Source organism: Heterodontus francisci, chromosome 20 (assembly GCF_036365525.1).
Source record: "Heterodontus francisci isolate sHetFra1 chromosome 20, sHetFra1.hap1, whole genome shotgun sequence".
NCBI classification, from domain to species: domain Eukaryota; kingdom Metazoa; phylum Chordata; class Chondrichthyes; order Heterodontiformes; family Heterodontidae; genus Heterodontus; species Heterodontus francisci.
Window position 1 is genome coordinate 66005837 of NC_090390.1, and position 22140 is coordinate 66027976.

Below are 22140 nucleotides of genomic sequence, written 5' to 3' on the forward strand. Positions count from 1 at the left end.
TTACCTTCTGGACTGACTACAGTTAGTCAACACGAGCAGAATCTCTTATCCACAGCTGTTACATAAGTTTCTAAATACACTTGAAAAAGCCCTTCGGGCGGCGCAGTGGTTAGCACCGCAGCCTCACAGCTCCAGCGACCCAGGTTCAATTCTGGGTACTGCCTGTGTGGAGTTTGCAAGTTCTCCCTGTGTCTGTGTGGGTTTCCTCCGGGTGCTCCGGTTTCCTCCCACAAGCCAAAGACTTGCAGGTTGATAGGTAAATTGGCCATTAGCAATTGCCCCTAGTATAGGTAGGTGGTAGGGAAATATAGGGACAGGTGGGGATGTGGTAGAAATATGGAATTAGTGTATGATTAGTATAAATGGGTGGTTGATGGTCGGCACAGACTCGGTGGGCCGAAGGGCCTGTTTCCGTGCTGTATCTCTAAATAAACTAAACACTCCCACAGGGGATGCAGAGACCAAGTGGGCCCACATCAGAGACTCCATCTATGAGTCAACTATGACCACCTATGGCAAACGTATGAAGTGGAATGCAGACTGGTTTCAATCTCATTTTGAAGAGCTGGAACCTGTCATAGCCGCTAAGCGCATTGCACTGCTGAACTACAAGAAAACCCCCAGCGAGTTAACATCCGCAGCACTTAAAGCAGCCAGAAGCGCTGCACAAAGAACAGCCAGGCGCTGCACGAATGACTACTGGCAACACCTATGCAGTCATATTCAGCTGGCCTCAGACACCGGAAACATCAGAGGAATGTATGATGGCATTAAGAGAGCTTTTGGGCCAACCATCAAGAAGTTCGCCCCCCTCAAATCTAAATCAGGGGACACAATCACTGACCAACGCAAGCAAATGGACCGCTGGGTTGAGCACTACTTGAGGAAGAATGTTGTCACTGAGACCGCCCTCAATGCAGCCCAGCCTCTACCCAGTCATGGATGAGCTGGACGTACAGCCTACAAAATTGGAACTCAGTGATGCCATTGATTCTCTAGCCAGCGGAAAAGCCCCTGGGAAGGACGGCATTACCCCTGAAATAATCAAGAGTGCCAAGCCTGCTATACTCTCAGCACTCTATGAACTGCTTTGCCTGTGCTGGGACAAGGGAGCAGTACCACAGGACATGCGTGATGCCAATATCATCACCCTCTATAAAAACAAAGGTGACCGCGGTGACTGCAACAACGACCGTGGAATCTCCCTGCTCAGCATAGTGGGGAAAGTCTTTGCTCGAGTCGCTTTAAACAGGCTCCAGAAGCTGGCCGAGCGTGTCTACCCTGAGGCACAGTGTGGCTTTCGAGCAGAGAGATCGACCATTGACATGCTGTTCTCCCTTTGTCAGCTGCAGGAGAAATGCTGCGAACAACAGATACCCCTCTACGTTGCTTTCAGCAGACGTGGTCTCTTCAGACTACTGGAAAAGATCGGATGTCCACCAAAGCTACTAAATATCATCACCTCATTCCATGACAATATGAAAGGCACAATTCAGCATAGCAGCGCCTCATCAGACCCCTTTCCTATCCTGAGTGGCGTGAAACAGGGCTGTGTTCTCGCACCCACACTGTTTGGGATTTTCTTCTCCCTGCTGCTCTCACATGCGTTCAAGTCTTCAGAAGAAGGAATTTTCCTCCACATAAGATCAGGTGGCAGGGTGTTCAACCTTGCCCGTCTAAGATCGAAGACCAAAGTGCGGAAAGTCCTCATCAGGGAACTCCTCTTTGCTGACGATGCTGCATTAACATCTCACACTGAAGAGTGTCTGCAGAGACTCATCGACAGGTTTACGGCTGCCTGCAACGAATTTGGCCTAACCATCAGCCTCAAGAAAACGAACATCATGGGGCAGGACATCAGAAATGCTCCATCCATCAATATCAGCGACCATGCTCTGGAAGTGGTTCAAGAGTTCACCTACCTAGGCTCAACTATCACCAGTAACCTGTCTCTCGATGCAGAAATCAACAAGCGCATGGGTAAGGCTTCCACTGCTATGTCCAGACTGGCCAAGAGAGTGTGGGAAAATGGCGCACTGACACGGACCACAAAAGTCCGAGTGTATCAAGCCTGTGTCCTCTATGGCAGCGAGGCCTGGACAACGTATGTCAGCCAAGAGCGATGTCTCAATTCATTCCATCTTCGCTGCCTCCGGAGAATCCTTGGCATCAGGTGGCAGGACCGTATCTCCAACACAGAAGTCCTCGAGGCAGCCAAAATCCACAGCTTATACACCCTACTGAGCCAGCGGCGCTTGAGATGGCTTGGCCATGTGAACCGCATGGAAGATGGCAGGATCCCCAAAGACACATTGTACAGCGAGCTGTTCACTGGTATCAGACCCACCGGCCGTCCATGTCTCCGCTTTAAAGACGTCTGCAAACGTGACATGAAGTCCTGTGACATTGATCACAAGTCGTGGGAGTCAGTTGCCAGTGATCGCCAGAGCTGGCGGGCAGCCATAAAGACAGGGCTAAAGTGTGGCGAGTCGAAGAGACTTAGCAGTTGGCAGGAAAAAAGACAGAAGTGCAAAGGGAGAGCCAACTGTGTAACAGCCCTGAGAACCAATTTTTTCTGCAGCACCTGTGGAAGAGTCTGTCACTCTAGTATTGGCCTTTATAGCCACTCCAGGCGCTGCTCCACAAACCACTGACCACCTCCAGGCGCTTACCCATTGTCTCCAGAGACCAGGAGGCCAAAGAAGAAGAAGAAGGGCTGACTACAGCTAGTATATGTAGATGTTTTTCCAACCTCCAGGCATTCCAGTTCAGGTCTTTGTAATTCTCTCTCCAAAATGCCAATTTTTGTCTCTATTCTCCTACTCTCTGCAGCAGCTCCTCCACCACCACCATGCAAGTAAAAGAACAAGAGACAGACAGAGGCACAAATAAAGAGATCGACTGAGATTGAGCACAGCTAAGCATGCAAGTAAGAGATAGCAGAATATACAATGAAGCATTGATCAAGAACACAGCTTAGATAGTAAGTACCAAGGCACAACAATGGCTAATACTGCAGCAGTTCAAGAGGGTGGCTCATCACCACCTTCAAGGGTTGGTTAGGAATGGGCAATAAATGCTGACCTTGCCAGCGATGCTCACTTCCTATCAATGAATAAGAAGGAAAATTGTCTCTCCCATGTATCTCAGTAGCAGTATTAAATATTTAGATTTTCTACCCGTTCATAGTCAATGGGCAGAAAATGTAGCCCTTAGTTACCAATATTATCTGCTTAAGTGTTTAAATTCAAGACTTTATTCTCAACCATCCTCCAAACCTGAGTAACGGTACATACCTTGCAGCACTGTATTAACTAACAATAGTTGCTTGAGTTCTGACACTAAACATATGAAAAAGAAATGTAGCTGGTGTAAAAGTTTAGTTTATATTGTAATATAACATTTCACTCTGACTTCTTTCTATCAAAGTCCTTCTCCTCCAGCCAGTTTTCTCATCTGCCAATGTGATCAGCTCTATTATACTTGCTTACTCTAATTGTGAGAGATCAGTTGTGCATATTGTACACATTTGCCTTCAAGGTTACCTCAGAAAACGTTGGAATTCATGATTACCCCCTTCTGTTTTATATGAAAAAATACCCATAAATGCCAATTAATTTTGTTACTTCCAAAAAGGGTTATATTGGAATCAGTCAGCGGTAATTAGACTTGTCAGACAGCTTCCCGGTCAAAAGAGGAGTGTGCCAGAGATGTGTTATGTCCTCAAAACTGTTCAACCTGTACACTGACACTATCTTCAGAGACATAGAAGATCTACCAGGTTGCACCATTGATGGGTTGAACCTCAACAACTTGAGATACACAGGTGACACTGCACAGATTGCAGAGTTAGAAGAGGCATTACAGGAAATTGTGAACAAAGTGAATGCAAGGAGTATGAAACATGGATGAAGAATGAATGTGACAACGACCAAGATGATGGTGATAAGCAGAGACCTAACTCTGGAAGTGAAAACTGAAGTAAATGGACAAGTCCTGGAACAAGTGAAAAGGTTCACGTACCTTGAGCAGATTATCATAGACAATGGGAGATGTGATTGTGAGATCCGAAGGAGAATGAAGATAGCCAAGACTAGCTTTGTCAGAATAAAGGATGTGTTAACGTTAAAGAAACTGAAACTGAATCTTTGGAAAAGAATGCTGAGGTGCTACATTTTTTCATCTGTTACATGCCTCAGAGACATGGACAACAACAAAGAGACTATTGATAAGCTGAATGCAATTGAGATGTGGACATATAGGAGAATGTTCCGCATATTCTACACAGACAGACTAATGAGGAAGTGCTGGAAATGGCTGGAGAAAAGAAGAAATTAGTGCCTAACATCAAAGAGAGAAAGATACCATTTTTCAGTCACATCATTGGAGCAAAAGGTAGACAGACGCAATTATTGGAAAGAAAGAATGACGGAAATAAAAGGAGAAGGAAACGGAGGAGAAAATGGATGATGGATATAACGAACTGTATGCAGTTGACCTATGTGGAATGTGTAAGGGCAGCACAGGACAGATAGAGGTGGAGATCCATAACGGTCAACCTTCTGGGAAGTAGATGACACAAACGAATGAAAAAGGGTTTCTTTGGACATGTGTCAAATTCGACAACTCAATCCAGAATCAGCAGACAGATGGCTGGATTGCAGGGATGGAAAAGGTTGGGAAGCAGGGTGGGATATTGTCATGGAGGGATTTGCAAGCCAGGACAAGGATTTTGAGTTTAGTACATTGGGAAACGGGAAGCCAGTCGAGATTGCTGCGGATCTGAGTGAAGAAGAAACAGGGCTTACAAACTACAAGTCCTGGCACACTCTGAATCACTCGGTGCACTCAATCATAAAAAAAAATCCTAGAAGCATTAGATACTGTCAGTTTTGATTGGTTCAAATTCCATAGTTAGAAAACAATCAGCTGCAAGGGTGATAAAAAAATGTGCACACTTAAAAGCACGATGTCTGAAGTTTGTTGGATAGACGTGTGTCTTCACGAGACTTTGATAGATAGATGCACTTGTGATACTGCAAACCTTAATAAGTTAAATAAACACTTGAACATTACTGTATAAATTCTGCTGGTGTTGCAAGAAAAAGTAATTACATATGATTGCATTTGATTATTTCCTTGTAGCTGTTTCCTGTCGTTACTCTTGGTGGCTGCTGTAGTGTGGAAAATCAAACAAACCTGCTGGGCTTCACGTAGGAGAGAGGTAAGAGATAGCTGTGTTACTTGTACTCCAGTACAGTCTGCAAATAGTATTATTAATTAAATAAACTTTCTTGCATTTAGCCTGGATATCCTACCTTTAATACTGTGCAGATGGGGCAGACAAAATATTGCCGATTTGTTATTTGTTGGCCCGAATTCCATCTGTAACTGGCTAACAAAAACTAATGTAATTTATTTTTAAATTTCAAAATCAGTAGAGATAAGTATTTAGTTTTACAACTGTAAAGCAATAATAGGGTCTAATATTTTTACTCTTCGTGGTGAAGTAGAATTTTTGGATTTTTGGCCAAGAGATGTAACTATCTTTTTGTCTTACCTTTTTCCTAATATTTGTCCAGTGAGCAGACAGCATTGTGGTATGACTGGGTGGCCTGTTGAAATGTCCACTGAGTTGCTAACATATTTCTTGGTTTGATATGGATAGATTCTTGATTGTACAGGCATATGTTTAACTCCATAGCTTGCAGGTATTTAAAAAATAATGGTCAAACTTTGAACCATTCATGTGTATCGTATGCCTATATTTAACTTGGAAGTAGTGCAGCCAATATCATATGGTATCCATGGAATACACTAACCTGTCTTGGAGAAACTTTGTTAAAAATTGTAAATCAAAATTCAATTAACAATTGCCCGAATTCAGAATAATCATCTTCACTAACAAAACAATTTGATTTGCTGAACCTTTGACCTGTCTTGTTTTGTATAAGTGCAATCAACCAATTGGCAATTGGTATATGCCTTCTGTACAATGTTGGAAGGTAACATGATGTATAACCTATTATTTACTCCAGAGAAAATTATGTTGTGATATTATGCATTATATTTGCAGAATGTAAACTTGCGAACACCTAACCATATTGGTCTTTCAAATAAGTTTGAAACTTTGAAGGATTATTTATGATGTGATAATATATTGGAGGACCGGTCTTGGACACTGCATATTTTTGGGTTGCTTGTTGGTAGAAACTCATCTGCAGATGCAATTTGGAGGTGATATGGTAATTATGCAATCTGCCACATATCTTGCTAGTACAGTTCATGTGTTCAAGTTAATAGTAACTTGGGAGAAAAGGTGATGTTTGATGCAGTAGATCTTCTGAATTATCGCTTGTTTCACTGCTCCAATGAGCACATTTACACATGGTTCTAAAGGATTTCAAAGTTTATCAATATACACTGACACTAATGCATATTTCATACGAATCTTTGAAACTCATTGCCTCCACAGTCTGCTGATTAGGATTCCTCTTTTCCACCCTATTAGCTATAATTTGAAGAATTTTGTGTGAATATAGCAGGAGCAAAAAAAATCTGTTACAATTCTTACTGTTGGATGTTTCAATTTTTGGCTTTTACTGATACATAGTGGATGACTGCTGACATGTTTTGATTGGTACAGGATTTAAGTGAATTTAATACAGCTAAATGTTTCTAGCTGCCTAACTAATCATTATGCTTGGCTTGGAAATATGCTTTAATAAGGGCTTGTGTAAAAGGATGGTGTCAGGATCAGGTAGATATCCATAATAATTGGAGGTTAAGTCTGAAAAAGTTTATTCATTTGTGTTTTTTCTCTCTGTAATGGTATTATAGCACACATGGGGTATGGTAGCATAGTGGTTATGTTACTGGATTAGAAATCCGGACACGTGAGTTCAAATCCCACCATGCAAAATAGAATAGATTCAGATCCACCAGCTGAAAACTGAGCATCGATGAGGTGCTGTGGGCCATTAGCTACAGCAGAATTGTATTTCTTCACAATCTGAAACCTCATGGCCTGGCATATTCCTCATTATACCGTTACCATCAACTTAGAGGACCAACCCTGGCTCAATGAGAAGTGTCAAAGAGTATGCCAGGGTGCATCCTCTAAGCTGATGGTAAAAATGAGGTGCCAACCTGATGGAGCTACAACAAGGGACTTGCATGCTAAACAGTGGAAGCAACATTTGATGGAGCAGAACGATTCCACGATCAAAACTCTATGGTCTTGCCATATCCAGTCATGAGTGGCAGTGTACAATTAGACAACTAACGGGAGAAGGAAGCTGCATGAGCATCTGCATCCTGAATGATAGTGGAGCTCAGCACATGAGTGCAAAAGACAAGGCTGGAATATTTGCAACCATCATCAGCCAGAAGTGCTGAATGGATTCTTCATTTCGGTCTCCTCTTGAGGCCCCACCATCACAGCAGCCAGTCTTCAGCCAATTCAATTCACTCCATGTGATATTAAGAAATGACTGATTGCACAGGATATGGCAAAGGCTATGGGCCCTGCAACATCCTGACTATAGTACTTATGACTTGTGCTTCAGAGCAAACTGTACCTCTAGCCAAGCTATTCCACTACAGCTACAATGCTGACATCTACCTAACAAAGTGGAAAATTGCCCAGGCATGCCCTGTCCACAAAAAGCAGGATAAATCCAATCCATCCAATTGCTGTCTCATCAGTCTGCTCAAGTATCAGCAAACTGATGGCGTGTTGTTGATAGTGCTATGAAGCAGCATCTTCTCACTAATAACCTGCTCACCGATGCTCAGTTTGGGTTCTGCTAACACCACTCTGCTCTGGACCTTGTTACAGCATTGGTCCAAATATGGACAAAAGAGCTGAATTCCAGAGCTGAGTTGAAAGTGACTGCCCTTGACATCAAGGTAGCAGTTGACTAAGTGTGGTATCAAGGAGCCCTAGTAAAATTAAAGTAAGTGGAAGTTGGGGAAAACTCTCCATTGGTTGGATTAATTACCTAGCACAAAGAAAGATGATTGTGGCTGTTGGAGGCCAATTATCTCATCCCCAGGACATCGCTGAAGGAGTTCCTCAGGGTAATGTCCTCAACCCAACCATTTTCAGCTGTTTCATCAATGACCATCCCTCCATCATAAGGTCAGAAGTGGGGATGCTCACAGATGAATACACAATGTTCAGTTCCATTCAGAACTCCTTAGATAATGAGACAATCCATGCCTGCATGTAGCAAGACCTGGACAAAATCCAGGCTTGGGCTGATAAATGGCAAGTAAGATTTGTGCCACACAATTGTCAGGCAATGACTATCTCCAACAAGAGAGGGTCTAGCACCTCCCCATGACATTCAGTGGCATTACCATTGTGGAAACCCTGCTCATCAACATCCTGGTGTCAACATTGACTGGAAACATAACTGGACTAGCCACGTAAATACTGAGGCTGCAAAAGCAGGTCACAGGCTGGGAATTCTGCAGAGAGTGACTCACCTGATGAGCCAAAGCCTTTCCGCTTTGAAATTCAACATCATCGATGACAAAGCACTTAGATCCGCTGCCACCTTAAGCATTTATTCCCTTTATCACCGGCACACCATATCTCCTGTGTGACCTCTGCCACCTAGAAGAACAAGGGCAGCAATGCACATGGAACCCCACCACCTCCAATATCCCCTCCAAGTTGCACACCATCCTGACTTGGAGTTATATCGCTGCCATTTCTTCATTGCTGAGTCAAAATCCTGAAACACCCAACCTAACAGCGCTGTGGGAGTCCTTTCATTGCGCAGACTGCAGCAGTTCAAGAAGGTGGCTCACCACCACCTTACCAAGGTCAATTAGAAATGGGCAATAAATGCTGGCCTTGGCAGCCAGTGACTAAGTTAATAGAAAAAAAAACTAATATATGGATGGAATTGTTCATATAATCATGTTATTAAGAACTTGCAGAAGAGTATAGTTCCTTGGCAATGATTTGCTTTCTGGAGTTAGTTTGCTAAGAACACGCCGGCCGGGATTTTATCCAGGTGAAGGGGATCTCGACTATCAGAAAAAGCGCCTCAATTGGTAGCAGGGCGGGAAGGCCGTTCACAGGCCTTCCCCGCCCCGGACTTAATTTGGGTGGAGGCAGGAAGGTGGCACGTGCCGCCCCACACCACCAACTCACCCAATTTGTATGCTCTCCCTGCCTTCAAACTCCCCTCATGTGGATAATCGCATCCTTATGGCAAGGTGAAATCATTTATTGAGAAACCAGAATGGGGTACTTCTAGTTACTGTGATCTGCATATTTAGTGTATGTGTCAGCCTTTTCTTCATCACTTTCCAACTTTAGTTCTTTCAAGTGTCTCTTCCTCAGTAATAATTTTTTTTTTACAGATGTAAGCAGCAGTATAAGAGAAAATGACAATGAATGTTTCTTAAGGTTCTTTTTAGGCAAACTTTTAATTGTGTCATTGTATCAACAAATGCAGTTATGCAAAAAGTGCAATTAATTGCCAGTAGGCTCCAAAATTGAGCATTCTAGTGTCATATGCTGTTAGATGTTTTATTCATTTTGTTGGAATGTTCTTTTGTGTATTTTCTTATTTACTGATCTTATCATTTAGTCATAAATCAATTTATTGATTTGCTTGCCCTGTGCTTAATATACCTAATCGGAACTTAAGCAATGCTTGGTACAAGTATGTGTATGTATGTAATAGTCACTGATAGTGAGGCATACATTTCAAATTTAAGATTATTACTGTATTTTAAAAAAACCTGCAAAATTTATTGTTTGCGTTGAAGTAAGAATTTTCCAAAATGTTAAATTACCTTTCCTAAATTTTGACATTTTAGACCAGTATTGGAATATTTATTCGTTCTTTGTTCATTACAGTTTATAATGTAACTTGTCATGTATGACACTTAATCTGTGATTATCGAACAATCTATAGCTATATTATTCCTTTCCTAAATGCATACATTTGATTGAGATAAAATACAAAGTTGGCCCTCACCCTATTTTTTTAAGAACCCAATTGTTTACAAATTAATCTCTCCCTGTCTTTGCTTTTATAAAACAACAGTTTTAAAAAGGCCACTCTGTGAAAAGAAGACAGTGGGAAATTTTTAATCTCCTGTCAAGGTGAGGATGAGGAACGGCCCCGGGAACAGTTTACATCCGCAGGCCGGATGGAAACATTTGGCGGGCCGGATCCTGGCTCATGGGCCATATATTGGACAACCCTGCTTTAAGGGATGGGGAATCCCAGCTCCTGAAACTTTGATTTAAAAAGACTGGAGGATCCCTCCGGGGAGGCATGAAAAGGCTGAGGCGGGGTTTGCCATGCCTCCAGCACAAAATCCAGCCCCTTATCTTCCATCTGTCACTGACCATCAAAGTGTCTGCTTCACCATAATACACAGATAAAATAAAAATTCCAAACCAAGTTTATAAATCAAAGCATGCCACATTACATACAAATGTAAACCAATCACCCTTGTGATTTCTTTTAGTGCCTGCTTTCCGTGTGCCTTTGCCTGTCCTGATGCTCCTATGCAGTGCTACCTCAGTGGCGTTCACAGATTGGTGCTGAACTCCTCCATGCTTCTTGACATTGGCAGGCTTTCCGGCAGGCCTGTCAATGCACCAAGCAGATGGCTTTGGAGGATGGCACTAAACTGCTCAGTGTTTAGAAGGCCTGGCTTTGGACTGCACCATCTCAGCATGGGCATCAGTCGTCTTGGCTGGCTGGCTGGCTGATGCACAACAGTAAAGGAACTGGCAGAGTGGCAGTGCTGGGAGATTGAATGCTGTCATCTTGCGAGAGGCCAGCATACTTGTGCTCCATGGAGCCCCTGCTGCTGTCCTGGACAGTGCCTCAGCAATCCTAGTAATCTGCTGAGGACAGATTGCTGGACTGCTGTGACACCCTACACACCCCTTTGAAAACTGTTACCTGCAGCCATGATGACAGCAGTCTAAGCTTGCATGGTAGGAACTGATGTCGTGTGACAGGAAGCTGATCTTGCATGACTTCAGTCTGAGCTGCACTGCAGGACACAACATTGGGTGTTTGTGCTGCAGTGGAAGCTAACACATCGGCCATTATGGTTGAATCCACAAGTGTAGTAACGGAGTTGGACACTACTTCTGCACTGGAAAGGATGGGCTACAAGCCATGTGCAAAGTGCCTTGCAAAGTTGGTGCTGAGCTCCTCCACGCTTCTTGACATTGGTAGTCTTTCTGGCAGGCTTTCCAATCCACTAAGCATTTCAGTGTACATGCTTATCAGCCTTATTCTGCATCATCGAAGAGCTTATCGGAGTCCTGTGCAGCAGGACTTGTATGTGACCTTGCCCTCTAGTGAGCTGGCACCTATCCAACCCTTGGCCTGTGCTGTTCCCCATGCCTTTCAAGACCTATCAAATTTAGCCCCCTTATACTTTAATGTTGTTGTCCTACATTCAGGTACAAAATATCTAATTCAGTCATTTGTTCAGAAATTACACTATGATTCCTCACTAGCTATCACAACGTATGTACAGTTAATGTTGAAAGAAACAAAGGCCAATAAAAACAAACTGGTGAGCTTCCTGTCGCATGCTTCATTGCTTTTGCAAATGACTTTCATTTTAAAATGAATGAGGAAATGCACAAAAAAATCACATTATTTCTCTTGTTTAATTATATTTTTTTAAATTTTCATAATGATGTTGCAAATCCTGTCAGTTTTTTTCTTTAAATGGCTGGAGTAGGAAAGCACAACCATTTTGCTAAAACATCTTAAAGTACATCCAGCCTTAATTTTAAACTTTCATTTTTGTGTTCTGTGGCTATATACATTTCAGATTATATTTTTTGTAGTGTCTTGATAGATTAGCAAAGCTATGCCAAGTACAAGTTACCATTTGCTTGTGCATAAACACAAACAATTTGTACTGAATTTTTAAAAGAAGCCATAAAAACAAAATGAAAATGGGACTGTTTTAAATCTGAACAGCTTTTCATTTTCAGCTTCATTAATATGACTGCAATTAAAGCTCTCTTTAGTACTTGTAATATCTACTCTTTAATTATTCTTCATTGCCTGTTTTCCGACCTAACTGCATCAATGTAGTCATAATGTGCATCACTGACTGACTGTAAATGAAAAATCTAAATAAGGAACCTAATGGACATATTTGGTGCATGTTGACTGAGCAGCTCATAGCACAAAAGAGTACTATTATATATGTATTCATTATTAGTGCAAACAAATATGTTGTAATTGAGCACTCCAAAAGAAATAGCAGGGATGGCGGTGGTGAGGGCAGGTGTAGGTGAAAGTGCTAAGACTGATTTTCTTTGTGCAGTTGTTTTCTTTTTAACTCATTGTGCAATCTCAATCATTCATAAATATTTGCATAATGAAATTCATGTAAACAAATTTATCTAACAAAACATGATCTTAATTTAATCAAACTGATAATGATCGTGTGGTTATTTCAGAATTGGGATTAATGTTCAGGAATTGCTCACAAAAAGCACTTTTGTGATTTGAAGCACAATAACCATACATTTCGTAATAAAAATATGTCTATTTAAAACTTGCAATGGGTGTCCTGATTCTACCCTGATTTCAGAAGCATTACAGTGCTTGAAGGATAATGGGACTCAGTTAAATGTTGAGTTCCTGCATTTTTAACTTATAAATATCTAGTGTCTAGGAAATATCATTGAATTTAAGGGTATGTAGGTAGCCCTTCTGGCTGCTTGCCTCGTTCTACTTTTCATCTCCAGCACTGTACAAATCAAGGTTGGAAAATGTCAGTATATGTAAAATAATGCTTGAGAAATGCTGATGCAAATGAAAACTTAAAAGTTTTAAGAATAGGAGCAGAGTGTTTGTGCTTGTTAAGGATGGTTTCTATGAGTCATTGCTGCCGTGCTTTGTTAATATCCATCACTTTGAGAAACGAGATAGCTGGAAAGCTGACTTGACTAGACCTGAGTTTGATTTCTGATCTTGCTATTTGCTCTTTGATCTCCCTGAGAAGGCATCTTTCAGTTGAGCCATCTATGGAAGTTCCCATACGCCACAGCTTAAGTATGCCGCTTGCTGAGCCAATTAAGGAACAGCATTGTTGGCAGCTGAAGAGTGGTTCATGTTTGGAGAAGTCTATCCTCTAGAGAGAAGCAGAGCTTGTTTTCAGATGGCTAACTTGGAGAGAATGCTAAAAATAAAATATTTTAAAGATATTGCGAATAACCATCTGCTACATATTCAGAGATTAAGATTAATGATTCCGGAAATGGAAATAACTTTTAGGAAATCACTTGTCCGTAGCAAAGAATTTGGCAGACACAAGTCTCACGTGTTTCTGAAAATCTAAAGCTCTGGAACTTGGCAACTATTTTTCAATTTTTTGATCCTGATGCCTTGTATAGGTGGGAAGTGGTCAATGGACTTTAGCATTGTACCCTGTATTAATTCTGTATGCACAAGGGGAAGAGGGGAACTGAGCTCATGGCTAAATTTTCCAATGCGTCAGATCAGATCTGACACAGGCTGGGTACACTTCAAAGGTACCCTGGGATAGTATTGAAAAATCGAGCTGTACATCTAAGTCTGTGCAATGGAGCAGAATCCACAACAAAATGAGTAATCGCTTTATCACAAGAAGCAGATATTGTTGAGGCTTCAAAAGCATGTTTATACTATAAAGATTTTTTGACAAATTGGAGCAGCTTGATATTTCATGAATGATTAACACAGTAAGATTAACTCAAACTATTAATATATAAGCCAAATATGCTGCCAGTACATGTCACTGTATTAGTCACATATTAATAAAGCGGTTTCTTAGAAAGGGATTAACATAAACAAGACCAAAATAGAAGGTGCAGGGGATGAGAAGGATAACAAATAAAAGTATTTACATAGGAAGCATTAAAACAAGATTAGAAATACAGGCAAGCTTTTGAACAGGTAACAAGTCAGTCTACCAGAAATCAGTGGAATGCGAGGATTCCAAGAACATAAATGTCTTTTGAAAAATCTAAATAGGATTCTACTGCTCAAGGAACCAGAATGTATATGCAACGTGTCTACCATGCTTTGTACCTGAGCATCAATAATGTAATTTGCTTGGATGAGGCAAATAAAACCACTATCAGCTCAGAACAGGTGGCTGGTCCGTAATAACTCCGTATTGAATGAATTTTTATCAAAAAGCTCTTACTGGTCTTTGCCTTAATACCTACTCTGAGTCTTCATGAAAAGTGCACTATATATATAGTGAATTAGAGCTGTAACTCCTGTGTTTCTTGAGTATGAATAAAAGATAACAGTAAACCAGTATATATGTTACAAATAACTAGAATGTAGCAAACATCCGAATTCTTTACAAAATCTATATCCCATTTTCATAGGATTTTTAGTGACCCTCCTCGAAAGAAGCTTAAAAATAATCTGGTCAGTGGTGAATGGATATGGGTGTCACAGAAACTTGTAAGCTACCTGCTGTTTGAATAGAGAATCCTAAAAGGATCAACCTACATAAAGGTATTACTTACTATGTGATGTTGAAACTACTTAAACTATTTTCGGTTATTTTTTCGTGCACCTAGAAATCAGTCTAGGGCATTAACTGATTCATACCTTCCAGTTGCTGTGCCATTCGACAAAGCCACCTAATCCTATTTTCTTTCTGCTATCCAGGTTAATTATTGTGGTTCGTTGTTGTTATCTAGGATAACACATAGAATTAGACTGCAACCCCCAACATGCACAACAGACTTCACTGAAGAATACAATACCAGACATGAAAATTACTCCTCATTCAAACATACACACAAGTAGGTTGTCACCCAAATGGTTGTGTAAAATTCCCCCCAACCTGTTTGGGTTGCCAATCCTGGTGCTTTTTCTTGCATCAACAGTAAAAAGTATTCTTTTGATGTTGTACACAAGAAGAGAAAAAATATCTTAAAATGTCATCTGAGAAATCCCTTTCCACATCTTACCATGTGAGTTGTTATTTATTAACATGAGTCCAAGTTTAAGCTTACCCGCCCGGGTGTGAGTCAGATGCCTGACTTACACCTTGTCCAATTTTTATCCTCCTTTGAAGCCATTGAATAAGTAAATCATGTAACTGGATGGGGGAGGTTAAAATCTGGACTTCAATCACTGTAGATTCTTTTGTGAACATTCATGCAGTTCACTTATGGAGAAATGCAAATCTTTGAGGCAACTGATTCTTCACATATGAAATTAAAAAATTGCTTGAAATGCTCAGCAGGTCTGTGGAGAAAGAAACAGTTAACGTTTCAGGTCATAGAGTCATACAGCATAGAAACAGGCCCTTCGGCCCACCGCGCCTATGCCGACTGTAATGCCTATCTATACTAATCCCACCTGCTTGCATTAATTCCATATCCCTCTATGCCTTGCTCATTCAAGTACCTGTCCAGATGCCTCTTAATTGTCGCTACTGTTACTGCCTCCACCACCTCCTCAGGCAGCTCATTCCAGATACCCACTATTCTTTGTGTGAAAAATTTACCCCTTTGATCCCCTTTAAACCTCCTCCCTCTCTCAAATCTATGCCCTCTAGTTTTAGTCACCCCTACCATGGGAAACAGACTCAGGCATAGATAGGGTAGATAGCCACTCATAATTTTATATACCTCGATCATGTCCCCTCTCAGCCTCCTTCACTCCAGGGAAAACAGACCCAGCCTATCCAATTTCTCTTTATAACTCAAGCCCTCCAAACCAGGCAACATCCTTGTGAATTTTTTCTGCACCCTCTCTAGCTTAATCACATCTTTCCTGTAGTGCGGCGACCGGAACTGCACACAGTACTCCAAATGCGGCGTAACCAATGTTATGTACAACTGTAACATGACGTCCCAACCTTTGTACTGAATGCCTCGGCCGATGAAGGCAAGCATGCCATATGCCTTCTTCACCACCCTGTCTATCTGTGTTGCCACTTTCAGGTCAATGACTCTGTTTCTCTCTCCACAGACACTACCTGACCCGCTGAGAGTTTCTAGCATTTTCTGTTTTTGTTTCAGATTTCCAGCATTTGCAGTATTTAGCTTTTGTTTTAGGATTCTTCACATTTGGGAAACCAGCAAGCAGCCAAAAAGAAGTCTCCTTCTGCAGTTAATCTCACGTGTCTGTTAACTGTCTTTAAATAATGGCAAACTTGCCAGTAGGCAGAGGAATTGGAGGCTCAGTGAATAAGTGAAATCTTGTGCTGCTGATCTAAAGCTAAGATTATCATGGAAGGATTAGTCCTGCGATTTTTGTAGAATCACAGACAGCACAGAAGGAGGTCATTTGGCTCGTCATGTCAGTCATGTTTTCTTTGTGTGATGTTAGGCAACACAATGAGGTATGTGATTCTAATGCCTTGAAGATCTCTAACAGGTTTAGTAACAGCTAATCTAGTATATATGATACAGAGCGAACTATGAACAGAAACTTTATCTCGGGTGTTACAGTTGCAGAGTGACTCTGGCTTCTAGTCACATGACTACATCCTGGTGCTTAACTCATTAGCATACTGAGTTCTTAAAGGGACATCACTCTTGAAGCGATCATACTGCAGTGTCTGCACTGGCTTTCCGAAGGAGCAATTTACCTAGTGCTACTCCCCTGCCTTCTCCCTGTAGCCCTTCACGTTCTTCCTTTTCTGATAACAATCCAATTCCCTCTTGAATGCCTCGATTGAAGTTTTCTGCTGTTTCATGGAAGCTTTCTGCAGTTCAGGAGAGTAACTTTTCCTGAGGTTAATGGAACAATGCTCCTTTCATGAAAGCTTTCATTTCTAACCCAAGTCATGGTAAAGTTTCCTTAGAGAAAAAAAAACTACCAGTACGATTTTTATCATTTATTATCCCTTAAGAGGGTTGGCAGTTTCTGATCCACTCTGAGCATGAGTTTTAAAAAGTTTCATCCATGAGGATGGTAATATTTTAAAAAATCATTGAAGCAGTATATCTGAGATGGATAGCAACTGACGCATGACTACTTTTCATTTCTGCTACTGTTAACGGTTGTTACTGCTACTGGAAATGCAGTCAGAGGTGTGTGTCTTGTGTGTTTATGAGAACATTTGCATCATATATATCTGAGATTCAAAACATTGGGATTAAACTAATAGTGCACAGCATTCCCATTTGGTTTGTGGCAGCAAAATAGTTGTCCTTGATGGCAGTCTTTCTTCAGTCACCATTGCGACTTAATTTGCATTCTCATGCTTGGTGGATAATCTATAAATGCTCATGTTTCATGTACAAAGTTCCTCTAATTATGGTACTTGCAAGTAAATTGTTGGTTTTGGCAATGCTGCAACTGCAGCACCTTCATGCTTAGCCGTAATTAGACACTCAGGCTTGTCCAGAATCATTCTAAAATTTCTGCCAAGGCCATATTCCAAAAGGTTCTCAATTTTTTCTGAGCAATGTTTGACAAATCAATTTCTTCTGTTTTACAAAGCATAGTAATGTAATGGCTCAGCTCCAACTGATTGTGCTGTTGTGATATTGTGTTATGACCAAGATAGGAGTAATGCACTGTCAATTCAGTCACAATACTCCACAGGTCACAGCATATTAAAGTTTTCCCACCTACCAGAAATCAGCCAAATTAAACGCTTTCGTAACCCCCAGAATAAAACAGACCAAACCAGTTATCTTTAAGCAATAACAAATTAACTATTAATAAACAAAATCTTAAACAATGTTGAGATAAATCTATGTCTAAAGACCTTATAACTTCTTATTTATCCTAACTCCCCGATTCACACACACACATTCAAAAATCAACGGTTAACTGATTTTAAAAATAGTATTTCTTCGGAATAAAATAAGTAGCTGGGTGTAAGTCCTGGTGAGTTACATTCTTGGTTGGTGAGGTGTCGGTTGCAACAGGCGTCGCAGAGTTCTTCTAACAAGGAGTATAGCCACAGGTCTATTTGGATTCTAAAACTGGTAGTTTTTCAGTAGAAATTTTACTGAGAATTCCAGCAAACACAAACAAATGACAGAGAGTGCCTCTTGATGACAAATGTTTTTTTTCCAGAGTTTTTTTTTCTCTCCTTAGGCAATACAGAGCTTGAAGACAAATGTAGATTTTCCTGCAAAGAGAGAGGGATCCTTTCTTTCAGTGAAGCACACTTTGCCAGTCTCTAGTGCAAACCGGTTGAAGCTAGTCTTTATCCACAGTTAAAAGTTACAGTACACCATGTGACCTCTCTCTCTTGCTGTGGCCTAGGAAACAGGTGCAGCTGCTGGCACACTCTGCTCAGTCTTAAAGGCACACTGTTTTTAAACAGAGTCTTAAAGGCGCACTGTTTTAAACAGAAAAAACGACACTTCCATGACAATTGTTACAGTGAAAATGAGTTCAGAATTTATGCTGAACCTTTATAAAGCTCTGGTTAGGCCCCAAATAGAGTATTGCATCCAGTTCAGGTCACTGCACTTTAGGAACGATGTGAGGCTGCTTGAGAGAGTGTGGAGGAGATTTACCAGAATGGTTCCAGGGATTTTAGTTATGAGGTTAGGTTGGAAAAACTGAGTTTGTTCTCCTTGGAACAAAGGAGATTGAAGGGAGATTTAATAGAAGTGTGCAAGATTATGACAGGCATAGATAAGTTAGACAAAGAAAAATGTTCCCGTTAACTAATGGTACAAGGACTAAGGGACACAGATTGAAGGTTTTAGGCAAGAGATGCAGGGGGAATATAAGGAAGAACTTTTTTACACAGCGCGTGGTAACTACCTGGAATACACTGCCCACAGGGGTGGTGGAAGCGGAGACAATGACTTTAAAAGGAAATTGGATGGCCACTTGAAGGAAATAAAATTGCAGGTCTATGGAGATGGAGCGGGGGAGTGGGATTGGTTGGATAGCTCAGGGAGAGCCAGCATGGACTTGATGGGCTGAATGGCTGTCTCCTGTGCCATACATGATTTTGTTCTATGATTCTATGTTCTGCATCCCTAATGCTCAAGATATGCCGCTATGGTGCAGCTTCAAAAATTGTTCCCAACAACTGGCTTCATTCATAATTGAGAAGACATGGAATTTGGCTGCTCAGATAGTGATCCTATATGAATTTGTTCTTTTGGATCCCTCTGTATGAAAGCCAAAAAAAAAATCTATGTACCAGCTAATCTCCTGTGGCATTGCACATGGGGAGTTGAGACCAAGTTTAGCATAGACGTGAAGTGGATTGAGAGGGCAGGAGAGAATTGGTTGTCATTTTAAAGTCCTATATTCTGTCCTTATTTTTATATAATACTTTTATTTTATATTACTATTTATACTTGAACAGCGCAATGTACACTAATTTGGAAAGCAGAGAAGTAGAGATGTTTGGACCTTGGGAGTTTCTCTGCGGTATTGGCTGAGGAGCTGGGACATACAGTGCTAGCACTGATGGGCAGATGTAATTGGTCGCATGGCAAGTTTACATGAGCTTCCATTATATATGTGGACTTGGAAACTTATAATGAAAAAAGGTGGTAAGAAGTGCATGCATATTTTTAATACATATGATTAGAATGATTGGCACCCTTTCATCAGCAAGAGATAATGGGAATGCAGTCTCAGAACTTTGGTGAGGTTAGAAGAAATCATCTGCTGCACTTCTTTTGATGGCTGAACAAGCCGGTTATGGAAAGGCAAAGTCTACCACAAGTGCCACATGTGAAGTTGTCCCTTACTGTTGGTGTGAGATGATCTCTGCTGACACCTTGTTTGCAGAGCTGGCATCTGCTTTGCAGCTTCTGGTGGTGGCGAATTTCTGCCCACAGCTGGTGTCGACATTTGCATCGTCCATCAGCTAGAGTTCTCCACTTGTTGTGATTGATGTTGAGGGCTTTCGTGTCTCTTTTGACAGCATCCTTGAACCGGAGCTTTGGGCGCCCTGCTGGTCTCTTGGCATGGGCAACCTCCGCGTATAGTATATCCTTGGGGATGCAGCCATCTTCCATCCTGTACATTTGCCCAAGCCAGCAAAGCCTTCTTTACTTGATAAGCATGCTTGGCATATTTGCCCTAGAAAGGACTGCTTCATTGGTGACTTTGCCTTTCCATGTGATGCCAAGGATGCGTTGTAGGAAGATGGTTGGTGATGGAAGTTATTGAGCCTTTTTTCTTGCTAGTTCTTGTAAGTTGTCCAGGCATCATTGCCATACAGCAATGTGCTGAGGATATGGACCTTGGACCTGCTGTTGTTTTTCCATGCCCATTTTGTCAGTTGGCCGAAGTTGGTGGCTGCCTTTCCAATGCACATGCTGAGCTCTTCATCAAGAGACTGGTTGTCCGTCACTGTAGATCCAAGGTCTCAGAATTTTCTGAATGCTTCCAATAGTGTTGTTGAGACCAATCACAGGCGGAGAGGCAACATCGTGTCCCATAACTACAGTTTTCTTGACATTGATGGTGAGGGGGAACGTGACACAAGCATGGGACAGACAAGCCACGAGCATTTGGAGCAGGTCTTCTGTCTGGGCAACTAGTGCAGCATCATCAGCATACAGATGCTCTCTGATCAGGACATGCGCACTTTTGTGTTGGCTTTTAGTCTTGATAGGTTGAGGAGTTTCCATCTAATTGTGTCTGGAGGTACACTCCTTCCACGTCGGCAGGGAAAGCATATGTCAAGAGAACAGAGAAAAAGATACAAAACAGAGTACCGGCTAAGACACAGCCCTATTTCACCCCCTTCTTGATCTCAAAACTGTCAGAAGTCGAGCCATCGAATGAATGGTTCTGTGCATGTTATTATGGAAGGACTGTATGAGACTGTAAAGCTTGGGAGGACAGTCGATTTTCTCTAGTATCCAGTAGAAGCCTGCTCACAGTGTCAAATGCTTTTGTGAGATCCACTTAAGCAAGGTACAGTGGTGTTTGCTGCTCTCTGCACTTATCTTGAACCTGACATGGGAGAAGATCATGTCTGTTGATCTGCCTACTCGGAAGCCACATTGTGCCTTTTTGTATATTCTGTTGACTAGTCCATGCAGCCTCGTTAGAATGACTCTGGCAAAGGCCTTTCCAGTGACATTGAGAAGTGAGATGCCCCGGTAGTTGCAATCACCTTTGTCTTGTATAACACGATGATGTTTGCCTTCTCTTCAGCAGAGGAGGAGGAAGAGATCGTGGAGGTATGGCAGCAGGTGGGGCTTTCCATACTTGAGTAGCTTGGCTGGTGTTTCGTCCTTTCCAGGTGCTTACCTTGCTGCTAGTGAGTCAATGGCCTTCTCATGCTCAAGAAATGAGGGCTCTGCATCAAGCTTATACATAACAGGTAGCTGCAGAAGAATATCAAGCACAGGCAGAGAGATATCCATCTTATGTTAAGTATAGCTTGGAGTGGTGCTTTATCAATGGGCCATTTGCTTATTCCTGCCAGTGAGTACTTCCCTATTGGCGGATTTCAAAGAATCATCTTTGGTGATGGTGGGGCCGAGTGCTCCTTTGATACCATCATATATAGCATGAAGGTTACCATTGACACTAGCAGTTCTGCCCAGCCTTATATATATATATAAATATATTGTATATCATGTAATGGCTGAGGGGTAATGATACCTTCCCCTAAATAAAACCTCCGCGCGTGGCTATACTTTCCACCATTTTCCAAAACCATCACGTTGGTGTGGCTCTTAGTACCAAATCATACCTTGGCCTGACCCCCGACTCCTCTGGCACTTTCTCCTCCTTTGAGTATCTCACCTTGTTCTACCCCCTCACCTCTTATTCAACATCCTTGTTTTCTACTGCCCATCCAAGTACGATAAAAATTTTCTCACTGAGATATCTTCACTGGTTTTCTCCCACAGCCTCTGTGCCAAGGGACTTCTCATCCTTGGTGATTTCAACCTCTGTCTTAACTTTTCATGCCCTCTCTCCTCTTGAGTTCACTGCTGTCGTATCTTTCCTTAATCTGTTCCTCCATGAAAACCTTCCAACCCATATTTGCGGCCAATTCCTTGACCTTGCCATGTGGTCTTGCTACTCCCATTGTATCAATCACAAATGAGGCCATTTCTAATCATTTGCTTGTGCACCCACATCCCTCTTCCACGTTCCTACTGCGTTCTGTGTCTGCCCCTGGAAAAAACTACCCCTATAACACTTA

General features: G+C 41.7%; 1 protein-coding gene across 2 annotated transcripts in view; it reads left to right on the forward strand.

Moving 5' to 3' along the window:
* Nucleotides 1-22140, forward strand: part of atrnl1b (attractin-like 1b) — a 1082183-nt gene that overhangs the window by 752656 nt on the left and 307387 nt on the right. For both annotated transcript variants that reach the window (XM_068052965.1, XM_068052966.1), the window contains exon 26: nucleotides 5146-5224. In XM_068052965.1, the coding sequence (XP_067909066.1) occupies nucleotides 5146-5224 (79 nt within the window). The remainder of the gene's footprint in view (nucleotides 1-5145; nucleotides 5225-22140) is intronic.